The 23349-nt window shown below is 38.4% G+C and overlaps 1 protein-coding gene across 5 annotated transcripts in view; it reads left to right on the top strand.

The window, feature by feature from the left end:
• Positions 1–23349, top strand: part of ltbp1 (latent transforming growth factor beta binding protein 1) — a 135857-nt gene that overhangs the window by 86353 nt on the left and 26155 nt on the right. For 2 of the 5 annotated variants that reach the window (XM_084949537.1, XM_084949535.1), the window contains exons 9-16: positions 441–500; positions 4306–4428; positions 9068–9232; positions 11202–11363; positions 14298–14320; positions 16092–16194; positions 19658–19744; positions 21962–22087. In XM_084949537.1, coding sequence (XP_084805663.1) covers positions 441–500; positions 4306–4428; positions 9068–9232; positions 11202–11363; positions 14298–14320; positions 16092–16194; positions 19658–19744; positions 21962–22087 — 849 coding nt within the window. The remainder of the gene's footprint in view (positions 1–440; positions 501–4305; positions 4429–9067; positions 9233–11201; positions 11364–14297; positions 14321–16091; positions 16195–19657; positions 19745–21961; positions 22088–23349) is intronic. The other 3 variants (XM_084949536.1, XM_084949539.1, XM_084949538.1) reach the window with 3 other exon arrangements.

The raw sequence follows: 23349 nt of genomic DNA, 5'->3' as shown, positions 1-23349 counted from the left end.
ACGCTGAAACTACAGAGATTAAATATGTAATTCAGTTATACGCAAAACAGCTCGCATAGTGACAAACATATTTATATTGACTGGGTTCTGATTCTCAATGACAGTCTATATTTGAATTTGACTATCAACCTGAGGTTACATAGAAAAAAATAAATAAATATAAAAAAAAACGCAATACAGTACCTTCACTTAAACCACGGTAAAGGTACGCTGTTAACTTAAATTGACTATAATTAACATTTTTTACAATTTTAGAGTGAATACGTTTCTTTCCTTCAGGAACATGATTTATGCTTTTTTGCTTTATGAGACTTTAAATGAACACTCATAAATGTATTTTGGAATTATTACAGAATAAGAACCGAGACATTTCCTCTCAAAACTGTGACTAACATGTGCTCCTTCTCTTTGTTTTGCTCTTCACATGCTCCCGTCATCAGCTTTCCCCCTGATAGATTGCCCTCAGGGTTACATAAGAGTCAACAGTTCTCATTGCCAAGGTAAGAATTTATGCTATTGTTTGTAACATCCTAATGCTTATATAGCTTATAATAATGTGGTAAAGACACGTGTGATTCCCTATAGTTCAGTGGTTCACAAACTTTTTTTTCCTAGACCCCCCTTTGTTTTACAAGAAACTCTTTGTGCCCCCCCTCCCCGGCACAAACACATCGTCCAACCACACACACCCTTGTTTTGTTTTCTAACTCCAGTGCAGTTTATTTCACACCTCAAACCTTTTGTAAACAATTAAACAAATTAAAGTAAATGTCAATAAATTGCAGGTAGCAAATAAACTACTACCTCTTTTAAGTAACAGAAAAACAAACCATCCTTATGGTGTAATTGTTTAACGTGTAGTTGTTTTTTTCTAACTGTGTAAGAATATTCAACACTGTATGTTTCAAAAAAAATGCTTCTCTGTGCAAAGTGGGATTAAAAACATAAACAACTGTGAGATACTGTTTGTCCATGATTTGGAGAGCCCAGCGCATTCCCCGACACAGGGGAAACAAATTCTGCCGGGGAGACCTACCATGGCACCACTGTTGTGCAGGTGAAGCCAAAGGCAAGATATGCTTCATCATATTTTCTAGTCTTTGGTTTGGAAGCATATTTGGTGATGCTTCATCTTCTGCTTTGCGTTTGAGAAAATGTCTTAATATTAAGTTGATGAGGTTGCCCGTGATTTTGTGGAGAAATTCAGTATTCCCGCAGGATGAATCCTGCTGACTCTGCTGATCACCTGACTATTCCTGTACTGCCACTACGAGTATGAAGTTTCTCTGTTTTAACTGTCGGGTGTGGTGTCACAAAATGTACTAACATTCATGTCTGCCTCTCGGTGTACTGTGAAAACGATTGCAATACTACTTTTAAAAACATCAACATTTCAGTATGACCGATGCTTAAGACCAAATACCACAAATTGCCACAAACTTGTGAGTTATGCCTCTCCTTACCCTTCTATGCCTCTTGATGGGAACTTTTATTTTAAACAGGAAGCCTCCTATATGTGGTTACAACTAGGCAGGAACAGCATTTTTAAATGTTGTAAAAATATTCAAAGCAGTTTATGTAAGTGACAAGTGTTAAAGATACTCTAAAACTCTGCGATTGAGTTTGCATCAAAAAGTGTGAATAGAGCTGAGAAGTATTATCTCTATGTTATATTCAAATTAAGAAACTGGCCCTTCCAAAGCAACTTCCCACCAGTGTCTAAGTTAAAAAAGAACCTACTGAAAGTTGCATGATATCCACAAAAACCACGAGTCAGTGACTCTAAACTGGGACTAAGCAGCATCGCAGACACATATGCAGCATGCACTTTAAATTAGGTTACAGCTGTGTAGGGGTGGTGTTAATCTCAGGCTAAATTTAATCATTGATTGTTCAGGGTGTTTCCTGACTGATGACAGTCTAGAAACCACTAACTGCAAAGTGGAAGTGGGCCAGTGTTTGGTGGCACCAACTCTTTTACAAGAACCCACAAAAGAGGAGCTTGACCTTTTCCAGCAGACTGTTCTGCTTGGCTGCTCAGAACACGGAGAGGAAGTCATTTTTTTCCATGACATTCAAAGTGTGGTACTGCACAAAATATAAAATAAAGACACAAACACATTCACAAGCATCTGCTTCGAATGCTGAAGAACAAACAGTCTGAACCATCCACCCATTTTATATGTGTCTGGTCATGTGGGGATACCAAAAGAGACAACCAGGAGTCATCCTGGCTAAATACACTGCTTATGGGTCTAGTCACTACGTACAGCTCTTAGCCTCTATGCTACCTACGCTAAATTAACAGTGTTCCCTTCATGCTGAGCCCTCTCTTCACAACCACAGACTACTGCAGTACATTGCAGATACCACGCACTGGTAACACTTTCTAAAAACGGTTGATCTAGTAGTAATGATGTGGTTTGTATGTTTGCAAGAAGCATAGTAGTTTTTCAATAATAGTCCCGTGTAGTGGTGGCAGTTGAGTTCATCTGGATTTCCTGTTTAAAAATAATTACAATCTCAGTTGACAGAGATTTAGCATCAGTAACAGCTGACTCGCAAATGTTTCCGTTCCTTTTCCATAAAAGGTTGTTGTTGCATAAAGGTTGTTTTAGTCGGAGCACGAAGGACCTCAGGAGTAAAAAGATCAACCGAGAAGGCTGTCAAAACATGCTACCTGAAACGGCTGAGCTCCTTTTCACCATTAAACTGGATAACGTGTTAATACGTTACTGTAATCCAATTACTTTTTCAAGAGTAAAGTAAGGAATTACTATTGCAAAAAAAGTAATTACATTACTGTCACTTTCCCGTAAGCACGCTGCGTTACTGCATTACTAAACCGTGTCTCATGACCATGACGTAAGCGCATGCGACGTCCATGGCAGCAACAGACGTGTGCAGATCAACAGTGGATAATATGGAGTGTGGGAGAGAGTACGATTATGCATCGTTTAGTTTGAGTCCGTAAAAAGTGACAAAAGCATTTGTGTCCGCTGTACACTCTGCATGGGAAGAAAATTTCTTTCTGCAGTACAAAATTAAACTTCAAATCTGTGCAATCACCGAGCACGCTGCCACGAGAATGTTAAATTCACAGAGAAACCCCCGGATCCCCCCACTGACATGACCGCTGCGGCACCGGGCAAACCTCCACCTGCCCCACTCCTGCTAAACAGGTGAAAATAGATTTAAGAGTGACGGGACTTTGTGCCGCTGATTCTTTGATTCGATTTATTTTTTGCTGTGTTTTACTTGCATCTATTTGAAAGAGCGAGTGTAAACACAAAAATTCTTTTATTTTATATGCTGGAATATGCAGAAAATAGGTTTAAATGTTTCTTCCAGCCAGAGACTGTTGCATATAATTAATTGTGCATAAAGTTAAAAAAGTCAAACTAATAAAACAAGACTTTTTCAATTTTATATGATGGATTAAACAGAAAATATAGAATTGGGGTCTTTTGCTTTATTAGATATTCAGTTTGTATATTATGTTTTTGAAAAGTAATAAAGTATTAGAGTAACTAATTACTTTTGAAAATAAGTAATCAGTAAAGTAATGGGATTACTTTCTTGGAGAAGTAATTGAAAAATGCAAGTTACTAATTACTAGTAACTTGACCAACACTGGTGTCACTGACTATAATCACTCACACACTTGGAAATTAAAGCATTAACAGTGAGTTGCATAGGAAAGAATACAGTTCTACAACATTTGACATTTTAGTTGTAATGTACTCACTTTTTTAGAGGTCACGTTTTAACCATGCATTCAAACCTCACCATCCGTGGCCAATACAGACATGGGCTGTGGGAGGAAGCTTGGGTAGCAAGCAGAAACTCCTGCGGGGACACAGCAAGGCCCCAGCCAGGATTTGAACCTGGAACCTGAAGGCATGCTGAGGGTGGAAAATACTAACCACTGAACCACCAATAGTTACCAAAGCTGTGCAGACCTCCAGACTTACCCTTGCTATTCATACTGTCCAAACGTGTTTTCACAATGTGTATATGTGTACTGTGCCCTTCTCGCCTTAAAAGCCAGGACCACCAAACAGCACTGATAGTTTCATCAATGCCAGCTGACTAACAGCAGCAGATTTTTTAGGCACTGCAGTTCTAAACTCATGTAATAGAAAAGTAATAATGAATAGTACTTGATGCACTAATGGAAGTATGTGAATTCAGGTATAACAAGTGTGGTTAATTGTGTTTTTTGGGGGGGGGTTTAGTTCTGCAAGGTGAAGAAATTGTTTGAAAAACCTTTTCATTAACTGTCAACTCTTCAATAATTCACAGATCTAGATGAGTGCCAGCTACAGGGTGTGTGTCCAAATGGAAACTGTGTGAACACTCTGGGCAGCTACAGGTGCACATGTAAACCTGGATATGTCCCTGACCCCACGTTCATCATGTGCATACGTAAGTCCTCCAATCAGTTTTTCATCACAGTTGCTCATTCAATAATTCTAGACAGAGAACATCTAATGGAGCTGTGTCAGACTGAGCAAAAGATTCTTACATTACATTTGCATGCTGGTCTTAGATATGCAGATTTGCACATTCAGATCTTCAGATAACTTGAATACCATGCTTGCATGAAGATTTTCATTCAGCTCTTCATGCAAGCATGGTATTCAAGTTATATAAAGCATGTACTGAGAGTTACACACAGCGAAAACCGAAATATCTCATTACGGGTCGGTAAATACTGGGAATTGTAGCCAGTTGGGCAATTTCTTGAGCACAATTATTAAAGTTATTATTTTAAAACATGCCATGAGCATGTATTGCCTTTCTTTTGCAGTGTAATATAAATTAGCATGAACACAAAACTAGAATATCCAACTCAATACAGATACTTAGGAAAATACTTGATAACTGATAACATTCAATTATTGAGTATTTTCTGCCAGTTTTTCCAAATATAGTTAGATTTAACAAAATAAGTATTTAATATCAAGTTTATAAGTTCTATTCATTTAATAAATTATTTAGATAATTTCAATGTATTTTAGATCTTACTAATAAACAAAGACATCAGAATTATTCGATTCTTGTGGAGGAAACACATTGTGGAAAAATTAACAGTGTATTTTGTGCGGTATTAGGTATGCTAAAATAACTCACTATGAAATATTGAACTAGTTACTGCCTGCTTTTTACAACTGACCTCACAACTGGCTTTCACAAGATAAGAAGGACATTTTAATAAATGATTGTAGAGGTAGAAAAGTTCAACTTTATCATATTGTCCACATCTGCCTGCAGCCTTTCTTTCTCATCACCTATTCACACTGCTCTGCCTCAGTCTGTAGCTTGTACATCCTCAGCTCTGCTCTTCAGCCCTGACACCCATCTGATTTGGCTGCTCTGCTCCAAAATGTGCTCTTTATGTGCTCGGATTAGTTCTCCACACTCTGGACTCTCTGCTCAACTCAGCTACGTTTCCCCCGCTGCGCTATGCAATCAGTAATCCACCCAGTTCTCCATGTGTCTGTAATGCGCTCTGCCATGACTAAATATTTCATTTGCAACCCATTCAGCTTTATTATTAATTCATTAATTATTCATCTTTAACTACATCCGCTGTGTTAATGATAACAGACAGCTAATTTGGCTATTGGGTAATTGCTAATCGTTAAATGGGGCCGGGTTAACATTTATGATAACTACTACTGTAGTGTTTAAGTATTGTGAAATGGGAGCTTTACAGACCTCTCTTGAAATTCCTCCTACAGTGTTGTTTAGCATTGTGAATGTGAGCTACTTAGGCTGTTAGTGAGGGGAGGACCTGAAGTTGTGTGTGAACTGGAGGAGGCAAAGATGACACTGATGATGATACTGATGCATCGATATTAACTTTCAGTATCGGTTAATATCTGACAATCAATCAAGTTTTTGACAGCCCCAGGATAGATAGGTTGGTGCATGGGACTGTGCCTTTTTTCCTCCTGTGGCTAATGAAAGCCAAGTGTCCATTCGTTCCTATACTCATTAATTGAAAGGCACAGCAGAGGGCTCCTCAAACCTACACTCCACTGAAAGAGTACCCCAATGATTTACATGTTTTTCATGCTGTATCTTTTTCTTCATACTTATTCTTACATTGCTTTAGTGTAAGGGGGACAGGTGGGCAATATGTTTGAAGCATACGGTATCCTAAACTGTGAGATTCTCAGTTGTCCGGGGCTTTGTGACTTCTGTTATCTAAATCCTGAATACACACTAATATATTCATGATGAATAGATGCTGAACCAAGCACGCTATTTCTTGGCAAACACTGTTCAGACCATTTAGACAAAATAGCCCAATTTCTGTCTCCTCAAACCACAGAAAGATTTTTCTCACGCTCTCACAGCCCTTTGAGCATTTTGGGTGACATCTGCGTTTTGCTGAGGAGGGGCTCCGTTTGCTCACTCTGCCATAAAGACCGGCGCAGTGCAGCAGGGTTAGTTTTCATTCTGGCAGGTCGTAATATTTCTGTAGACAAAGCCCACAGTGGCTGTTGATTTCCTAGTTACCGTCCTGGCCAAGGCCCTCCTTGCCTATTAAGTCATTTCGGTCAGATGGCCTACTGTAGCAAGAATCTTAGTGGTTTCAGCCTTCTTCCATTTCATTCGAATTGATTTTATTTTGCTCCTGGGAACTTTAAATGTTGAAATTTTCCTGAGCACTACGCCTAGACACAGTTCCTGTCTGAAGAGCTTTGTTGTTTTTTTAACCTCATCATGGTAAACGGAGCGTACGTGTTCTCTGTAGAGGTGCTCTGATTTGCTGATGGCCAGTCGAGTGCATTTGATTAGCAGCACCTGGACTCATCTTGAAGTTGTAATAGTGAACTTGTGCTTGAAGCATTTTGGCTTAGTTTTGATGAAGAACATGGTGTAATATGTAGTTTGTATTCACTTGTATTAAGAGCTGCTCAGGAGAAGATTAGGTTTATTATGTCCTGATAGATAAAACCTTAGAATTCATCTTTCTAAATGAAGAAGGATGTGACTTCAGCTTGATATTTTCACACACAGGCATGAGTAGTCTCAACCTCACAGATTCTTCAAACTATTTGTTAAATGTTACTATGATACATGCACTCAAAAAAATAATTCATTGGATGAACGTAATTTTATCTTGCCACTTATATTCCATCTAAACAAATCATGTTATATTAATCCATCTTGATTGTGTTGTGTCAACACGATATATGTGTGTAGGTTTAGCATAATATTAACATTAATATTCAATTAATTTGACTTTTGTTCAATCAACATGTTTGCACCACGTTAGTCTAATTAAATTTATTTAAATCCATCTTATATTGTTTAAACACTTTGGCACATCAAAAGTCAGTCTTGTTACATGAACTAGTAAAATATTTGTTTGTTACACCAATGATAACCTTGTTGAATGAATGAAAAGTAACTTATGTCCGTAGTACATGTTGTATTCATATTAAGTAATGTTCAACAAAAAAAAATCAATGGATTTACAGCAACTTCCAATCCACCCATCTTCTTATCTTTATCTGGGCTGCGGAAGTGATAGGGCAAGAGGGACAGGGTACATCCTGGACAGGTCGCCAGTCTATCATACAGAGACAAACAATCATTTGCACTTTAACATCTTTGGGCAATTTAGAATAACCAGTTACCCTTACAACTGCAACTGTGGAGGAAACCAGAGTACGCAGAGAGAACCCACTGCAAACTTCACCACATTGTGGATTTGAACCCAGGATCTTCTTGCTCTGAGGCAACAGCACGAACCACCATGGCATTAATCTGTCAATACAGACTTAACAAAAGTAGGAAAGCTATGCTTGATGATGCTTTATGTTGTTGTCCTTGACAAGTTAAACCATAAGAAATAGTAACAGCATACACGTGGTGTGGTTGTCTGCCTCTTGTAACCCCACTGATTTGACATCTAATGTGATCTTGTGAATTTCGTGAGTCGACTCACAAAAATGAAATTGGGTGGTTGTTACATGCATAAGATCCAAACTTGTAATTTGAACTAAATAATTCCATGTTTCTATGGTGAACGTAATTAAATCATGTAGCATCTGCATGAAATTCAGCAACTTAATTTGTTCTTGTTGAGATGACATCATACAATCTAGTAAGAGTGGCTGGATCCAGGCAACTAACCGCTCTTACTAGATTGTATGATGTCATCTCAACAAGAACAAATTAAGTTGCTGAATTTCATGCAGATGCTACATGATTTAATTACGTTCACCATAGAAACATGGAATTATTTAGTTCAAATTACAAGTTTGGATCTTATGCATGTAACAACCACCCAATTTTATTTTTTTGAGTGTGTCATTTAAAGGTTTGTGCAAATTTTCAAATGGCATCAAAAGTAGCATTAAAAATATTAAAATCAAACAAACAAACAAACCTTTTTCTAGCTTTGAGAATGAACTGTGCAAACCTGATTCTGACTTTTACTTCAGTCATTCCTGATGTTTTTAATCAAGGTATTTGTTGGGAAAATAGGTCAAGTATTTAACCAGTAAGTGAAATGATTTACTTCAGGTAATGTTTCTGGCAAAAAGGAAATCAGCCTGGGTTCCCCGTGGGGGTCATTAGTTTGTCTCTTTTCCAGTCAGAACTGTTTCCAGCCTTTATTTGTGGAGTTTAATTTTTGCCCTAGAACATATAAACCAAGCCAAACTCTCTGCATGCCTTCACCTCAGCCAGCACTTTGGTAGTGCATGAAGCACTGGCATGAAAATGTTCATTTTTTTCCCCAAGTTTTTCCTTCATCATGTGGTCTTTGCTTTCTGGTGTTTAAATGTGTGTATAGCTATTTGTACCAGTACCAAAATGTGGTTACCGAGCCTCTTGTTGTAAAACATGTACTCTCTTTAATGTACTCTGGTTTTGTTTTAGACATAGACTGCGTTTGTGACAGGGGGAAGGTTGCTCTGGTGAAGGGGACTTCTTTACTCTTTATCCTCTCTTTCCTCCATGTTTGGGTCTCCTGCACTTTGGTGTGCCACTTCCCGCGCCTCCTCCCTCCTCTTTGCCCTCCTTCTGTGCTCCTCTTCAGCCAAAACACCCATCCAAGAGGAGAAGGGGGCTTGCTTCCGTTTGGTCAGCTCAGGGAGGCAATGTTTGCACCCAGTGTCTGCCCAGCTGAGCAAACAGCTTTGCTGCTGCAGTGTGGGCAAAGCCTGGGGCCCTCGTTGTGACAAATGCCCCCCTCCAGGAACAGGTAAGGCCCCGAGAAATGTCAGATAGTTGTCCTGTCCGAATAAGGCCCCAAACCTTCTGTTGTGACTTCTATGGAGGAAACACGATGAAAAACACTATTCAGCCGTCTTATAATTTACTTTTACGCCTTGCAAATCAGCAAACTCTAAAGCTCCGTCCTTTGGGATGAGCTTGAACTTATGTCCCAGTCTGTTATCCTGCCACTCTCTGTCTGCATGGGTTTCACAGCTTGGCTGAATAGCTGCTTTTAGATTAGAATAGAAAAACCTTTTGCAGTAATTTGTTTTATGTCACCTGCCTGTTTGTCTTTGTTTCGACACATCTCAGTATGTTCGTGGAATTTAATCACAAAGTGATGGTTGGTATTTCTAGGTAGTTGCATTCCCTTATGTTGTTGAAGGCACCCACATCTCATTTTTCATTTCAGTTTGTTTATATAGCACTAATCCGACAGCTGTCTCAGGTTGCTTTTAATTCTCATGTTTTGTGACGATGACTCAAGATTATCTATTATGTATCTGTACTGAGAATTATGAAAAGCGTCACGCTGTTGTCTAAAAGCATGCGTAACAAATAAGTCTGTCTTCATTCATTCGACCACCTTTACTTTATGTAAATTTACCAAAAAAGAAACAAACAAAATGCGGAAACATTCCAAATACATCCTTTATTTAAACAAGGCTAAACAGGTAGAATGAAGTCCTTGTGATGGTCCTGCGTGTTTTCCTGGTTATATCTTGAATATTCAACTAAGCAACAAAGACAAGTTACAGAAAAAAACACATATTTTGTCATACAAAGCTCACAAAATAACTAGAAATTGCTGCTCTGTCTTTCACATGTTACACGTCTTGCCACATTGCTGGCGGTTTTAATTGCATGCTGCAAGGTCCGCTGTTAGAAGAGTCAGGGTTATTCATTCATGTTATACGTCACTCTGCAGTGTTGTACAAATGGATTCTGATACCAACAGTAAGAAATAATATCATTATGCAGGAGCTACACCTGTGTTTTACTAATTAAGATGAAGAGAAACACTAGATTGAAAAATGAACTGTGAAGATGTTTATGTAAAAACGTCTTTCCTTGTACAAGGATCACACATGTGATCAAACTTAATCGAAGTTGGAACTGAAATTTCTGCACATCTTAAGCTGGGATTCAAATCTGACTTGAATCTGAAGCCTGTGATGCAGCAAAACAGGCTCAACCTTTCTTTTCAACACATACAACTTATATTAGATGGACTGTTGTTTTAAAAAATAGTTAAGCAAATAGTAAAATCCTTTTTCTCGAAAGAACAAATGAACAGTCAAAGAAGTATTTTTGTCTACAGCAACACTGTTGGAAATACAAAACCCAGGAGCCAGGACATTCATCAACAAGCTAGGATTCTAAAATACATCAGCTGGATATGGACATGTTCCAGCCTGGGATTTTCCTCATTTCTGAAACATTACTGAGTGTGTCACTTATCAAACTCCAATCAAAATATGTCATGCATTTCTATTTCTAAATTGTTTTTTCTACTAATTTGTTCAGTGAAAAAGAAAAGTCCACAGTTTTTACGGTGGGTTCTCTGTTATCTCATCGTGGGAACTGACTGCTTAATAGTATTTAGTTATTCTTAGTTAGTTAAATATCACTTTTTCCTCTTTTTGTAATATCTCATTCCATTTCTCTTTTTATATTGTTATACAAGAGAAGGGTGGAAGTTATCTTGATAAGACTAGGACATTTACTTAATATAGATTTGAAGGAGCAAAAATGGAAAGTTGTGTGAAGGTAGAGCATAAAATGCTTTGTATATTCATGGAGGCCAACTTTTTTCTCTTCACCAGAGATGTGTTCAAAGTACCCTCTACTTGGTAAATGGTGGATTTTATTTGAGTTTTTATTCTGGTGCTTTTGTATTCATTCTAAGAATACAGATATAGAGTTAACTACTCATGTCGTGTGTTGTCATGCAGCTAAGTTCAAAGAAATCTGTCCTGGTGGAATGGGCTACACTGTTCTGCCAAATCCTCCTGTCAATAAGCCAATTTATCAGGAGCCCATTGACCCACCACAACCCCTACCAACACCAGAGAGACCTGTGGAGGCGTTTGGAACACCGGAAGAGATTATACCAGGTGAGTCTTGCAATATTAATAGCTAATTACCAGTGCATGTTTAGTTGATTTAGTCTATTTATTTTATGTGTCTGGGACCACAGTAATTGAGCTAGGTATCTTGACTGATTTGTATCACTAACAGTATTCTATTTATGCTGTCTTTATACTCAATCAGCGGTCCCCAACCTTTTTTGCGCCACGGACCGGTTTTTGCCCGACAATATTTTCATGGACCGGCCTTTAAGGTGTCGCGGATAAATACAACAAAATAAAACTAGTACCGGTAATGAAAAAAAAGAAAATTTATTCATAACACACGTGAAAAGACCAAGGAAAACCAAGTAAACGATAAAAACGATAACAAAATAATGCTGAAAACCAATAAAAACCCTGAAAACTATACATTTCACACCTGAGCCTCAACTCTCGCGGCCCGGTACCAAACGACTCACAGACCGGTACCGGTCCGAGGCCCGGGGGTTGGGGACCGCTGTACTAGATCATATATAATTGATATATAGGTGGAATTCAGTAAATGAATTTAATTATCACTAGGTTAAATTCCAATTTGTGCACTAAACTGTTGCTACACAGTATAAAAATATTTTATTTTATTTTAATTTATCAAAACACATCCAATATCTGAGCGCTTACCTTTAAATACTACTTTTTCCTCTCCTCTGCTGTCCTGTCTGTCTTAAACTTTCTCCATCTCTAAATAAAGTTGCTCACTCGTTTCTCTTCCTGTGAAATGCAGCAGTTTGCAGACACACTGTGAGACAAACTGCACACAAACAGTTTATGTGTTTGCTGATGTTTGATGTTTGTCTTTCTGTGTGCAGTTTGCATGCAGTGACATTGATATTTGTGTAAAAATTTATGGAGAAAAAAAGTCATCAGAAAAATAAATATTGAAGTAAACTACAGACAGCTTAAAATTCTAAGTACGGTAATGAAGTGTCCCACCTCTGGTCACCGTCTGTGTTCAACAATGGTTCTTCTCAGTAGATGCAGATGGCCTCATTTACTTATTTTTCCAACCTTTTGTCTTCTCGGTCCAAAATCGGCCCTTTGTCGTCTGAGTGCAGATTCAGCCTTTTCCTTTTGAGGTGGCTCTCCTATGAGGTGCCGTGTGTTTGTGGAGTGACTCTTTGGTTTCTTCTATGTTCTTTCTATGAACAACCATTGTTGAACAGAAGTGGTGGCTTATGACATTTGATTTGCTACTTTTGAATAAATCATTATATGGACCTAGTGTGACTTGTTTGTACAGAATATTATGCAGTATTTATAGTCTCCATTTGGGGCGAAAAAACCCACCGTCTTTCTCAGAAAGACATCAACTTGCCCTCTGTTGCAGAATTTGCGGTGCAGCAGTTAGATACTTGAGATATTAAGATGTGAATACTCCACAGCTGTATTTTATTTGGCACACTTTAAAGTGTCTGAACTCAATGTGCTGTCAAAGCAACAAATATATCTGATGGATTGCATTTATGCAGTGCAGCAGAGAGAAAATGTTTTTTGCACTTTATTGAATGCCGAAAATGTGAAAAAGATCAAGCTGTGTAACAAATTACACCCACTTGCTCCTGTTTGAAGTGTGGTATTAATTTATCAGTGTCGTGGTGAAAAATGCCGAGACGGTGGGATAAACGGGAATCTCACGTTTGCAAATTACAACTCTAAAGTAACATTAAAAACTCTGATTTATGATCTTCTTGGATGTGATTAGGAAGCCAGATTTTGAGAAACACATCCCTCTTGTGACATTTGTTTGTAGAGGACATGGATTAAAGTGCTTTGACTGAGCGCTCATTCCCTGTTAAAAGCCCAGCCCACAAGCCATCAAAAAGAGAGCAAAGGGGAGATAAACCTGCCTGAGAGAAGAGCCTCATCCTCTCCTGTTATTATTCAGGACATGCTTGGCAGCCACCAAGGGAAGGAGAAACTTTGCAACATCTTAGCCAAAGCCAGACAGAAACCAAATTACTGTTTAGCTTTGCTGGAGCAGAGTACAGAGTTTTCCAGGCACAGAGGACAGGGCGCAAAAAACAATCGGACAAAATTCCACCACCCTAAACCTGTGCAGATTAGTGTTTGGATACCACCAGAAAGTAATGAGGCACCTGGCAGCCATACATATTGGTACTTTGAAGCAGCAAAAGCTGTGCTGGGTGGAAGAAGGAGATATTTTGCTTTTTTTCTAAATCTTTACTTTTGTCATCTTGAGACCTGGAAATGTGGTGTGTGCTGTTTATGATCTTTTCACAACATCAAACATGGACCTGCATATATGTCGATAAGCATTTACTTAAACAAAGGTTGTATGTTGATGAAATTGAGGCGTTTCACATAAAACAATTCCCTTATTTTTGAAGGGCAATAAGAAGAATCTTGTTCTGGATAAGGGGAATTCTTGTGATTATGAGCCACAGCTGCGCAAACTAATGAGAATTTAAATGTACTGAGAACAACAACTGTGACCTTGAACATAATTTGTATGAAGACCTATTAGGTGTTGAAATGCTGTAAATTCTTACCAATACTGCAAGAAAAGTAACAATTCTTGTGAATTTCTGACCGACAGATGATGATGGATGACAAGGAGAATAAATAAGGAGCATATAGCTTTTTAATTAATGAATAAAGTATTAACTAATACCTTACTAATGCTGAATACGTGTGTTGTTCACATAAAGTGTTACCAAAATGCTGTGATTGGGGAAGCAATTGTTACTTTTCTTGCAGTATTGGTAAGAATTTACATTTCAACAGCTAATAAGCAGTAAGCAAAGTCTGAAGGTATTCAGTGTTTATGATGTCAAAACAGTTTTTGACTGATTAGCTTGAGTGTCTTAAATCTGACATTTAAAAAAAAAAGTTTGAGCTATGCTACATTATCACAAACCTTCACTCAAAGTTTTTGTTTGTATTTTTGTTTTTGGTCAGTAGCAACCAGTTCACCAGAGCAGGTAGGTTTGGTACCTTTTCACTCTTTAGAGTGAAAATGCAAAAGCAGTTTGCCTGCATACGCTTAGCAAATACACTTACCTGCAAAAGAGTTTCAAAATCACATTTGCATGAAATCAGCAACATTGCTGCATGACTTTGGCTGGTCAGTTGAACAGCAAGTCAATTTCTACATCTTTGATGTGCTCATGTAGACTTTAAGAACCAGACTGAAATCTTTGACATGGTCCCAGATCTGGATACTCCACGCTTTTCTAGCTCCCTTTTGCCAAGCTGTTTATTCTTGCTCTGTGATTAAATTGCAGCCAGTTGCCATGCAAGCTAAATGCTAATCTGCTTCTCAGCACAGTACCTGCATTGCATGACGTAAGTAGTAGGAGGCTTAAATGATGAGTCTTGGCTAAAGATGCACTGCTCCAAAAAAATAAAGGAACACTTTGAAAACACATCAGAGCTCAGTGGGGGGAAAGTCTTGCCGGATATCAATACAGATATGGACTGGGTAATGTGTTAGGAATGAAAGGATGCCACATTGTTTGATGCAAATGAAAATGATCAACCTACAGAGAACTTAATTCAAAGACACCCTCCATAATCAAAGTGAAAGAAGGAGGCTTCAGGCTAATCCGTTTTGCCAACATTTCATTTGAACAATTTGAAGTGGCACTCAATGCTCCTAATGAGATAACAGGTGATTTCAGGATATAGGATATCACTGAGCTACTGAACAGTCTAAGGCACAGGCTGATGCTATCGGCCTGACAGAAAGATCATCTCCCAGAGCTGTTCTATTGGATTTAGGTCAGGCAAGACTGGAACTCAAGGCCAGTCTATGGTATCAATTTCTGCTCTTGCCACATGAGGCCGGGCATTGTCGTGCACCAGGAGGGATTTTTATCCCATTACCTAATGGCAGTCAGGGTGCTGTTGCCTAGCATGTAGGGGCCTGTGCGTTCCTTCATAGATATGACTCCATGGATATCACTAACCCACAGCCAAACCAGTGATTCTGAATGATGTTACAGGCAGCATAACATTCTCTATGGCTTCTCCTGTTACATACGCTCAGGGTTAATCTGGATGTAACCCTTTCACTGGTTCACTGGTATTAGAGTTCACTGGTATTAGAACTGTACTTGCTGGTATTCTATGGCAAATGCCAACCCTTTAGTCTCACCCCATGGTGTCGGGGAGTGAGCACAGGACACACTAGAGGATGTCAGACCCTCAGTCCATCCTCATAAGTCTGTTTCTGATTGTTTTGTCAGAGACATTCACACAAATCATTTTGTAGAGCTCTGTTCCTCCTTGCACAAAAGAGCAACCTGCTGATGGGTTAAGGACCTTCTATGGCCCTGTCCAGCTCTCCTGGGGCCTCCTCTGTGCTCTTGAGACTGTGCTAGGAAACACTGCAAACCGTCCAGCATTGTATTGATGTTCCATCCTGGAGGAGTTGGACTATTTGTGCTACTGGTAGTGACACTGACCCTAGGCAAATGAAAAAACAGTCAGAATAGATGAATGTCAGTGGCCTCCAGTTGTAAAACCATTCCTGTTTTGTGGTTGGTCTCGTTGTTGCCCCTCTAGTGCGCCTGTAGTTAAAGTCATTAATGCCAAAGTAGCTGAAACTGATTAACCACCAGATCAATATCCCAAGGTTAATTGACTTGATTATATACGCTGAAGTGTTCCTTTAATATTTTTGAGCAGTATATGTATACAGTGCTATGTTGATTTTATGTCTTTGGTGTTGTCTGTGTCTTTTCATTGAAGGAGCTGGTAATTCCTGTGGGTAGCATTAGTCCAGTAGTTGAACCTATCCAGCCCCAGCTATCTCCGGGTGTTTCCACTATCAAGATGGAGGCACCTTACCCAGGTTTCTGCTTTGCCCTTTAAACTTCAAAGCAGTTTCAGACTCAGCTCATCGAGCTTATGAAGGATAAGACCGAGGTAGTAAGAATTTAAAAGAAGGGCACAGAAGATCAGTGCTAACAACACATTATCTTACCATCTGCTCGAGTCATCTGGTATCCACAGACTACACAAAATAAACCATCAATTATGTCCCTGATGTCTATTTATGGTATGGATAGGCATCATCAGTTTGATATTGCCTCATCTAAACCCAGTATTAGATCACTTTGTTAGTCTTAACTGCACACAGGTTTTATTGTATTGTAGTTTTATTGTAGTGACGGAAATGTCACTGATTGGTGAGTAAAGTCCTATTTTGATGGCACAACTTGTACATTTTTACCATCAATATCAGACGTTTTTTAAACCACATGTTACAAGCAAGGGCTACATCTGACAGCATGCTCTTCAGTAGCATCTTGTCACAAAGTCTACAACCCTTAATAAGACTTGAAATTATTTGTTACAACCACAATGCATATATATATATATATATATATATATATATATATATATATATATATATATATAAAGCATTACGGTAAATTTCTTTTATAATTCATGCTTATAAAATGTTGAAACTATATGTTTTGCATCATAGGGTAAAGTAAAAGAGTATAGACGGAGCTGTTGGAAATTATTTAGGAACCATAGCAAATTAGCCATAAAGCCATATAGGAACAGAGTAGGATGGTTAAGTGCTGAGGTACATGGCACTTGTGTAGTTGGACTAGTATTTTTGTCCGTATACTGTATATTCATTATACAAAGTGAATAATTAAAATCTTTTCTTTTTTTTGCTTATATCTCATAAATACCAGTAAGTTATTTGGAATATTTCAAGTTTGAGTTAATTACTATTCAAAAACTGTACAGTTTGAATACTGTCTCGGTGCACTTCACTGCACACAACCACAACCACGTACAGCTGACTTGAGAGTTGTTCAGATGATGATGATCGAATACCTCCACAGGGAGGGTAAGCCACAGAAGCTCGTTGGGGGTGGGTTATTTATTTTTTGTGTTGGCTTGCAGTAATAATTATAATGTAATATTGATTGTAAATTTTGTTGGGCTTACTGCCTTTTTACCAAGAATAATTGTTTGTTTTCTGAAATTTCTCTTCTGTAAAGTCACAAGGCTGTCTTTTCTAAACCTGTTAAACTTCTTGCCAAAGGTACTCCCTGGGACATTAAGAAGTGGTAACAGTTGAGGTCATATGATCACATTTTTGCAGGAGCAGGTTGAGGTGATGAGTGATGGTTATGACAAAAAATAAATGTGCCTGTTCAGGAGCCCTCTCTGTTAGTAAAAAAAAAATAAAATCTAATTCTGTCATTCATGATGTTTATACCAAAAGTTTCAGTACATTTGTGCAGAATATAAGATCAGGTGATATTATCCTTTCCATTGTCCTTATATGTTACCTAGTGTGGATAATCTAGTCACTCTAGTGTTGTATTTCCTGGTTTAACTGCCACTGGTGGTTCCCCCATCTCTCTTTTTTTAGGTGTCAGTCACACACGAGTAGAAGCAGGATGACAACCTCCATGCAACCAGGAAAAAAAATGGTTGGCGAGTGATTGCACAGAATTTTTTGGCTGTCTGGGGCCAAATACGAGTACTTGAAACAAAGTCGTCTTGCAACAAAAAGCAGTTGCCCAATGGTTGAGGGTGCTGCACCATCAACCTCTGGGCAGCCACTTTTTTGCAGGTCGCCACATTGGAGGCAACGTTTCTCTGTCCGACTGACTGCACTCACTCTCAAATAGATTGGTGAAAGTTTGCAATTAAGCAACGTCTAATTTATGAAAGCAGACAGATTGTCAACACTGAGGAGCATCTCTTGTTTTGCAAGACGTGTGTGATGGTTGCTGCTACCAGTGTTGATTTATTTAAACAGGAGGGACGTTGTGAGCGCAGTGCCAGAATGTTGGCTAAGTCTTTTCACTGTTTAGAGCTTCACATTTTGCTTTTCCACAGTAATCCTGGCATTTATTGAAATGAAACAGACTTGAAATAAACTTAATGGACTATGAGAGGGAGGGAGAAGGAGGATCCTGTTAGATGATAAGACGATGCGTCTCGTGCTCCTTTTTACTGTGAGCCGAGTGGGTTAAAGTGTTTCAGGGTTTTAGTCACATTTCTACTCATTGTAAACATTTCATGTCAACATTCGTGTCTTTCATTCATTTATTTGGTTTGATTGGTGCTATTACAAAACACATGCCTGTCAAAATGCATGTATTAATGGGATTGTGATAGGTTTTAGACTCATTTGTGAGGTCCACAAACATCTAGAGTAATTTTAACATAACCATTCACCCTTAGGTCATAAACATATTCATCTTCAGCCTGATTGATCTGAGCTACCATGCTGTCTTCAGAGAGCAATGCAACTATGCTTACACTGTTTTATTCTGTCAGTACATTACTCACTCCCTGATTTTTGAGCTGCAAATCTGCACTGCTGTTGGTACAGTGCTGGCCATTAATGAAATGAACTAGTTGTATCTGTTTATTTATAAATGTATAAAGTATATAAATTTACCGTGTTTACTTCCAGCCCAGTCTGTGGCTGAGAACCGTGCCTGATGTGTAGATTGTTTGTGATCCACCTGTATACCTCTAATGTAGACAGCACCAGATTTGCAACAGACAACAACAAATCTAACTTTTTTAGAGTTAATCATGATTTTATTGCATGCAGAGCACTGCCAACTTGACCCCGTGTAATCAAAAACTGATCGCAGACTGCCTCAGCCTTAACAATTGTTGTGTCTCTCTTTTCTCAAACTCTTAAAGGTGTTTTAAAGACAACAATTGACTGTAAGTCATCTTAGATTTGGTTCCCATCTTTGAAGGGACCATTTCAATTACAAGGAGATTGCATTTGATTATTGATTACACATGTTGTGGAGCAGTCTCCAAACTGTTTTCCCTAGTGTCTGTGGTCTTAACCATCGGATTAGAGATATGCATTCAGAGTTGCATTTCTAAGCATTGCTATCATACTGAGGTCTGTGCATATCTGTGGGCGTGATTTGGTCTGGTCCTCTGTGACCTCTCTCATTATAACTTCAGCTTTGTATGAATACACCCAAAGTTGCTGTAAACTGCATTGTCTTTCCTTGCCAAACAATGAGAATTATATTTTGTCTGTCGCATGTCCATCTGTGAAGACTCTTATACAAACCCAAGGTACCACTTTACTATATGATTTTGGTGTTCTGTTGCTTAGACACTCCAGGAGAGACACCAGTCTGGCAGTCTAGTTTAATAGTTAATTACAGTTCAGTGTTAAGCTATAAGTAAATTGTGAATGTTTTTAAAATGAATATGTTGAAATAAAATGAATTAAGAATAAACTACATACATACTAGAACTAATGGCTTGTGTTGTGGTTTTCTTTTTTGGTTCAACAGAAGTGGTTGAGAGGATTTCTCCTCCTGCACCAGTAGAGATTCTTCCAACTAATGCAGGCCAGGACATCGCACCTACCCAGTCAGCAGGTAGGGCTGAAACATTCTTCACTCTTTCTTTGCAAACTTTTTCTGTTCTTTTGTGTGTTTTTTTTCTGTTTTCTCTTTTTCTTTGCACCATCTTTTTGTAATTGTGTAAATGCTAGTTGGTGTGTACCTCGTAAGACATGAACCATTTCAATTTAGGAAAGATCCGAGTAATTTGCAAACAATGTTGGGAAGATTACTTTTAAAATGTATTCCACTACAGGTTACAGAATACATGCCCCAAAATGTATTTTGTAACGTATTTGGAATACTTAATATATTGTCATGCTTTTTACAACTACATGAATGTACTATTGCTGTGTAATTTATTACTATTATTACTACTATTTTTAAATCTTGCTTTTAAATGTTGCTGTTCAATTTTTGTACTGGCAGGTTAACGTATGTTTCATATGTTAACCTGCGAGGCATCTTGTTAAAAGTCGTACGTCTTTCGTACAACCCCGAAAACTGTGGCTCCCCTGACAAAGAAAGCCCAGGATCAGAAGTGTTTGACTCCCTGGTACAATTCCCAAATATGGACCTTAATGTAGATAACCCATAAGCTAGAACAGAAATAGTGTCTCAGTAGATTTTCATTTAACCTGGATGCAATCCAAATGCAATCCATAAATCTACAGAAACATCTTATTATTCATTACTGATTGAAGAAAATAAGAAAACCCCAGGGTTCTCTTCAGCACGGTGGCCAGGCTGGCAGAAAGTCAGAGCTGTGTTGAGCCAAGCATTCCTTTACCCTAACTAAACTTAGCACAGAAAGTAAGGAAATTTGTGTTTGGTCGATTATTTCTTTATTGTAACAATTATTATTGGCAATTAATCCTATACTGTTGGAAAGCCTGTTTATTTCCTCTGAAGCAGTGCCACATTTGTAAGGAAAATGAGCAGCAGAGTTACATATGTGGGTTGTGCCCATGATAAACTCACCAAATCTTCTCTGCAAGACTGCTCAAAGAAATCCTAGTATTAATTAATGCTTCGCTCTCCACCTTAGAGTGGCAGTAATTAAACTATTACTCAAAAAGTCTTCTCTAGGCTCATCTGTCTTGACTCCAATTTCTTTATCTAAATAAGGAATCATCTTCTCCCATGAAGTTTAATTATGTTGTTCCACAGGTTCTGCGCGGGGACGTTTCCCTCAAATTGAGTGAAATGCTGAACTAAAAGATTAAAGTTTGAAAAAGACTTTCTCCAAGAACTTTATGTTCCAAGTGTGCTGGAAAGGCTCCAGACTTCATGAAGTCATTGAGAGAATAAATTTATATTATTTTTTCAAACTGTACATAGAATTAAAATATAGAAGAATCTATGAATAGGCAAATAAATGTGATTCAGGTGACTTTCAGCTTTAATTCAAGGGGTTTATCAAAATGACAAATATTTATACCTTTCAGCCATTTTATACATATTCCATTTTCTGAGGCTCAAAGGTAACTGACGAGTTAAAATAGTTTTAAATATAAGAATTGTGTTTAATACTACAGTCAGATTTTTGCAGGTTTTTGAAAAAAAATGACTGGAATTCCAAAAGTGTTTAATGTAAGCTGAAGTTCTGCAATCACATCTTGATTTCTTTTGTTTGAAGCAAAATTGCTTCACTGTCCAAATACTTCTGACTGTATGTGTCTCTGCACTTTGTGGATGGACTCCGTGTTATATATAGTGTGTATGTTGTCCATAGAATCTTCTTAAAACTTGGAGAAACTTCTCGAACTATTGCCTGATGTCCAGTAACACTTGTTAGCGCAGAACTAATCTACATCTTAGCTTTCCCAGTTGGAAAATAACTACATCGCTAACTGTCAAAGATGTTTGCTGTGGTGCAAACTCACATCTCAAATCATTTACTAATGAACTAAAAAGGATTTACTATGAAAAGCAGCTCACAAGGATAACTGCAATGTACAAAAAGGTATTTATTTGACCTTCTTCACAATATGCTGAGAATAACTGCCAATAATAAAACACTTTGTCTGTGATATGGTTTTAATTCCGTCACCTGCTCCGCAGTCAGTTGCTTTCGGCTACTTTGTGGTAGATTATGTGAACTTGTGATGCTTTTTTATTAAGCTGTTAACTTGTGGTACATTAATGGTATGCTGTGGTTCCTTGCAGCTCTTTATAGTAACTTATGGGACCCATTATTAGCTCTTAAAAGTGCTGCTACATTAGTGCTCTCCTGTTTCTCTTCTGGCCCAGAGGTAGATGAGTGCCAGATCAACCCTTATATTTGCGGCCACGGGATTTGTTACAACACAGCTGAGAGCTATATCTGCCACTGTGATGAAGGATACCACCTGGATGAGGCCCAAACCACCTGCATAGGTAAGGAATGTATTGGTCAGAGTTTAAGTTAAACAAGCTTTGTACGCCATGTGTAGTGTGAGCAAAAGCAACATGATTTTAGCAAAGCTCATGGAATCAGTGTCCTGCAGTTGAGATATGATAGGTGAAATGAATGGCCCATGTCCAAAAGACATGAACAGCAAATGGCTGTTTTCTCAACTTAAAACACTCTTTTTTTTCCCTTGTGACCTGTTTCCAGCTTCCCCATATACTGTCCGAAGGTTTAATCCTCATCACAGACAGCCATGAGGTCTGAATGTTCATGGGACTTAGATACAGTCTAACAAATCAGCATCTTTCCACCAGCTTCTGGCAGAAAAAGGAAGTTAATTATTAGTGAAATAAAGGCAAACACATTAGAAAATGTTATTTACTTTCTTTATAACAATTGTATTTTTTCTGAGTTTTTTTGTGTAGAGTGTGAGCTTTTTTTTTGGCTTCCGAGTTAGGGCATAAAAAAAGGAAACGTTTTAGAACCACTGCGTTAAAAGCCGTAGGCACTGCGTGGGTTTGCTGGATTGGACCCAAGACCCAAGAATCTTAGTTCAGGGACCAGTACATTTGACTGAAGAGAAGTTTGTGAGTTATCATGAATTATGTTCTTAGTTCTTGGTTACTCTGACTTACTGCCTACTTGTTAATATAGTCAGTGAGCTAAGAACCTAGACTATAATTTATTATAGACTAATATGTTTGTTAGGCTGGAGCCCCAGAGCAAATAAATATTTAAAACGTATTCACCATATGCTGTATCCTGTTCTGGAATAAACGTGAGACATGGAGGAACATTTACAGTCAAAGTAAATCAGGCACTAGGACAGTATTTATGCTGTGCACATCTATAACATCTGGCATTGGTCAAACAAAGCTCCGCTCACTAACAAGTGCATTCTAATGGAATTCTAAGCTGGTGGAATCTCGGACGAGACCAACAACCACACTGTTACCGACATCAGCGCCACCCTCCTCCCGGCTCATCGGCCTTATTGGGATATGAATATGATGCACTGTGTCATTACGTGGTTTCCTGCCGTTTCAATGCAGCTCTCCCCACCCACCAAAATGATATTGAATTAGGGCTCAGAGGGCAAACAGGCGTGATGATGATTTCTCCATAGCCGCAATAAAATCTCTTCTGTTTAGCTGCAGAGGCTCGGGGATCAGATTATGACTTCTTTGAGAGGTTTATATGCATGTGGGTTTGCAACCATAGTGTCTATTAATAAGATTAATGCAAAGCA

Source organism: Perissodus microlepis, chromosome 13, assembly GCF_051167445.1.
Source record: "Perissodus microlepis isolate ML-2025 ecotype Zambia chromosome 13, ASM5116744v1, whole genome shotgun sequence".
NCBI classification, from domain to species: Eukaryota; Metazoa; Chordata; class Actinopteri; order Cichliformes; family Cichlidae; genus Perissodus; species Perissodus microlepis.
The sequence above is the reverse complement of the archived record's forward strand: the minus strand, read 5'-3'. Positions and strand labels throughout refer to the sequence as shown.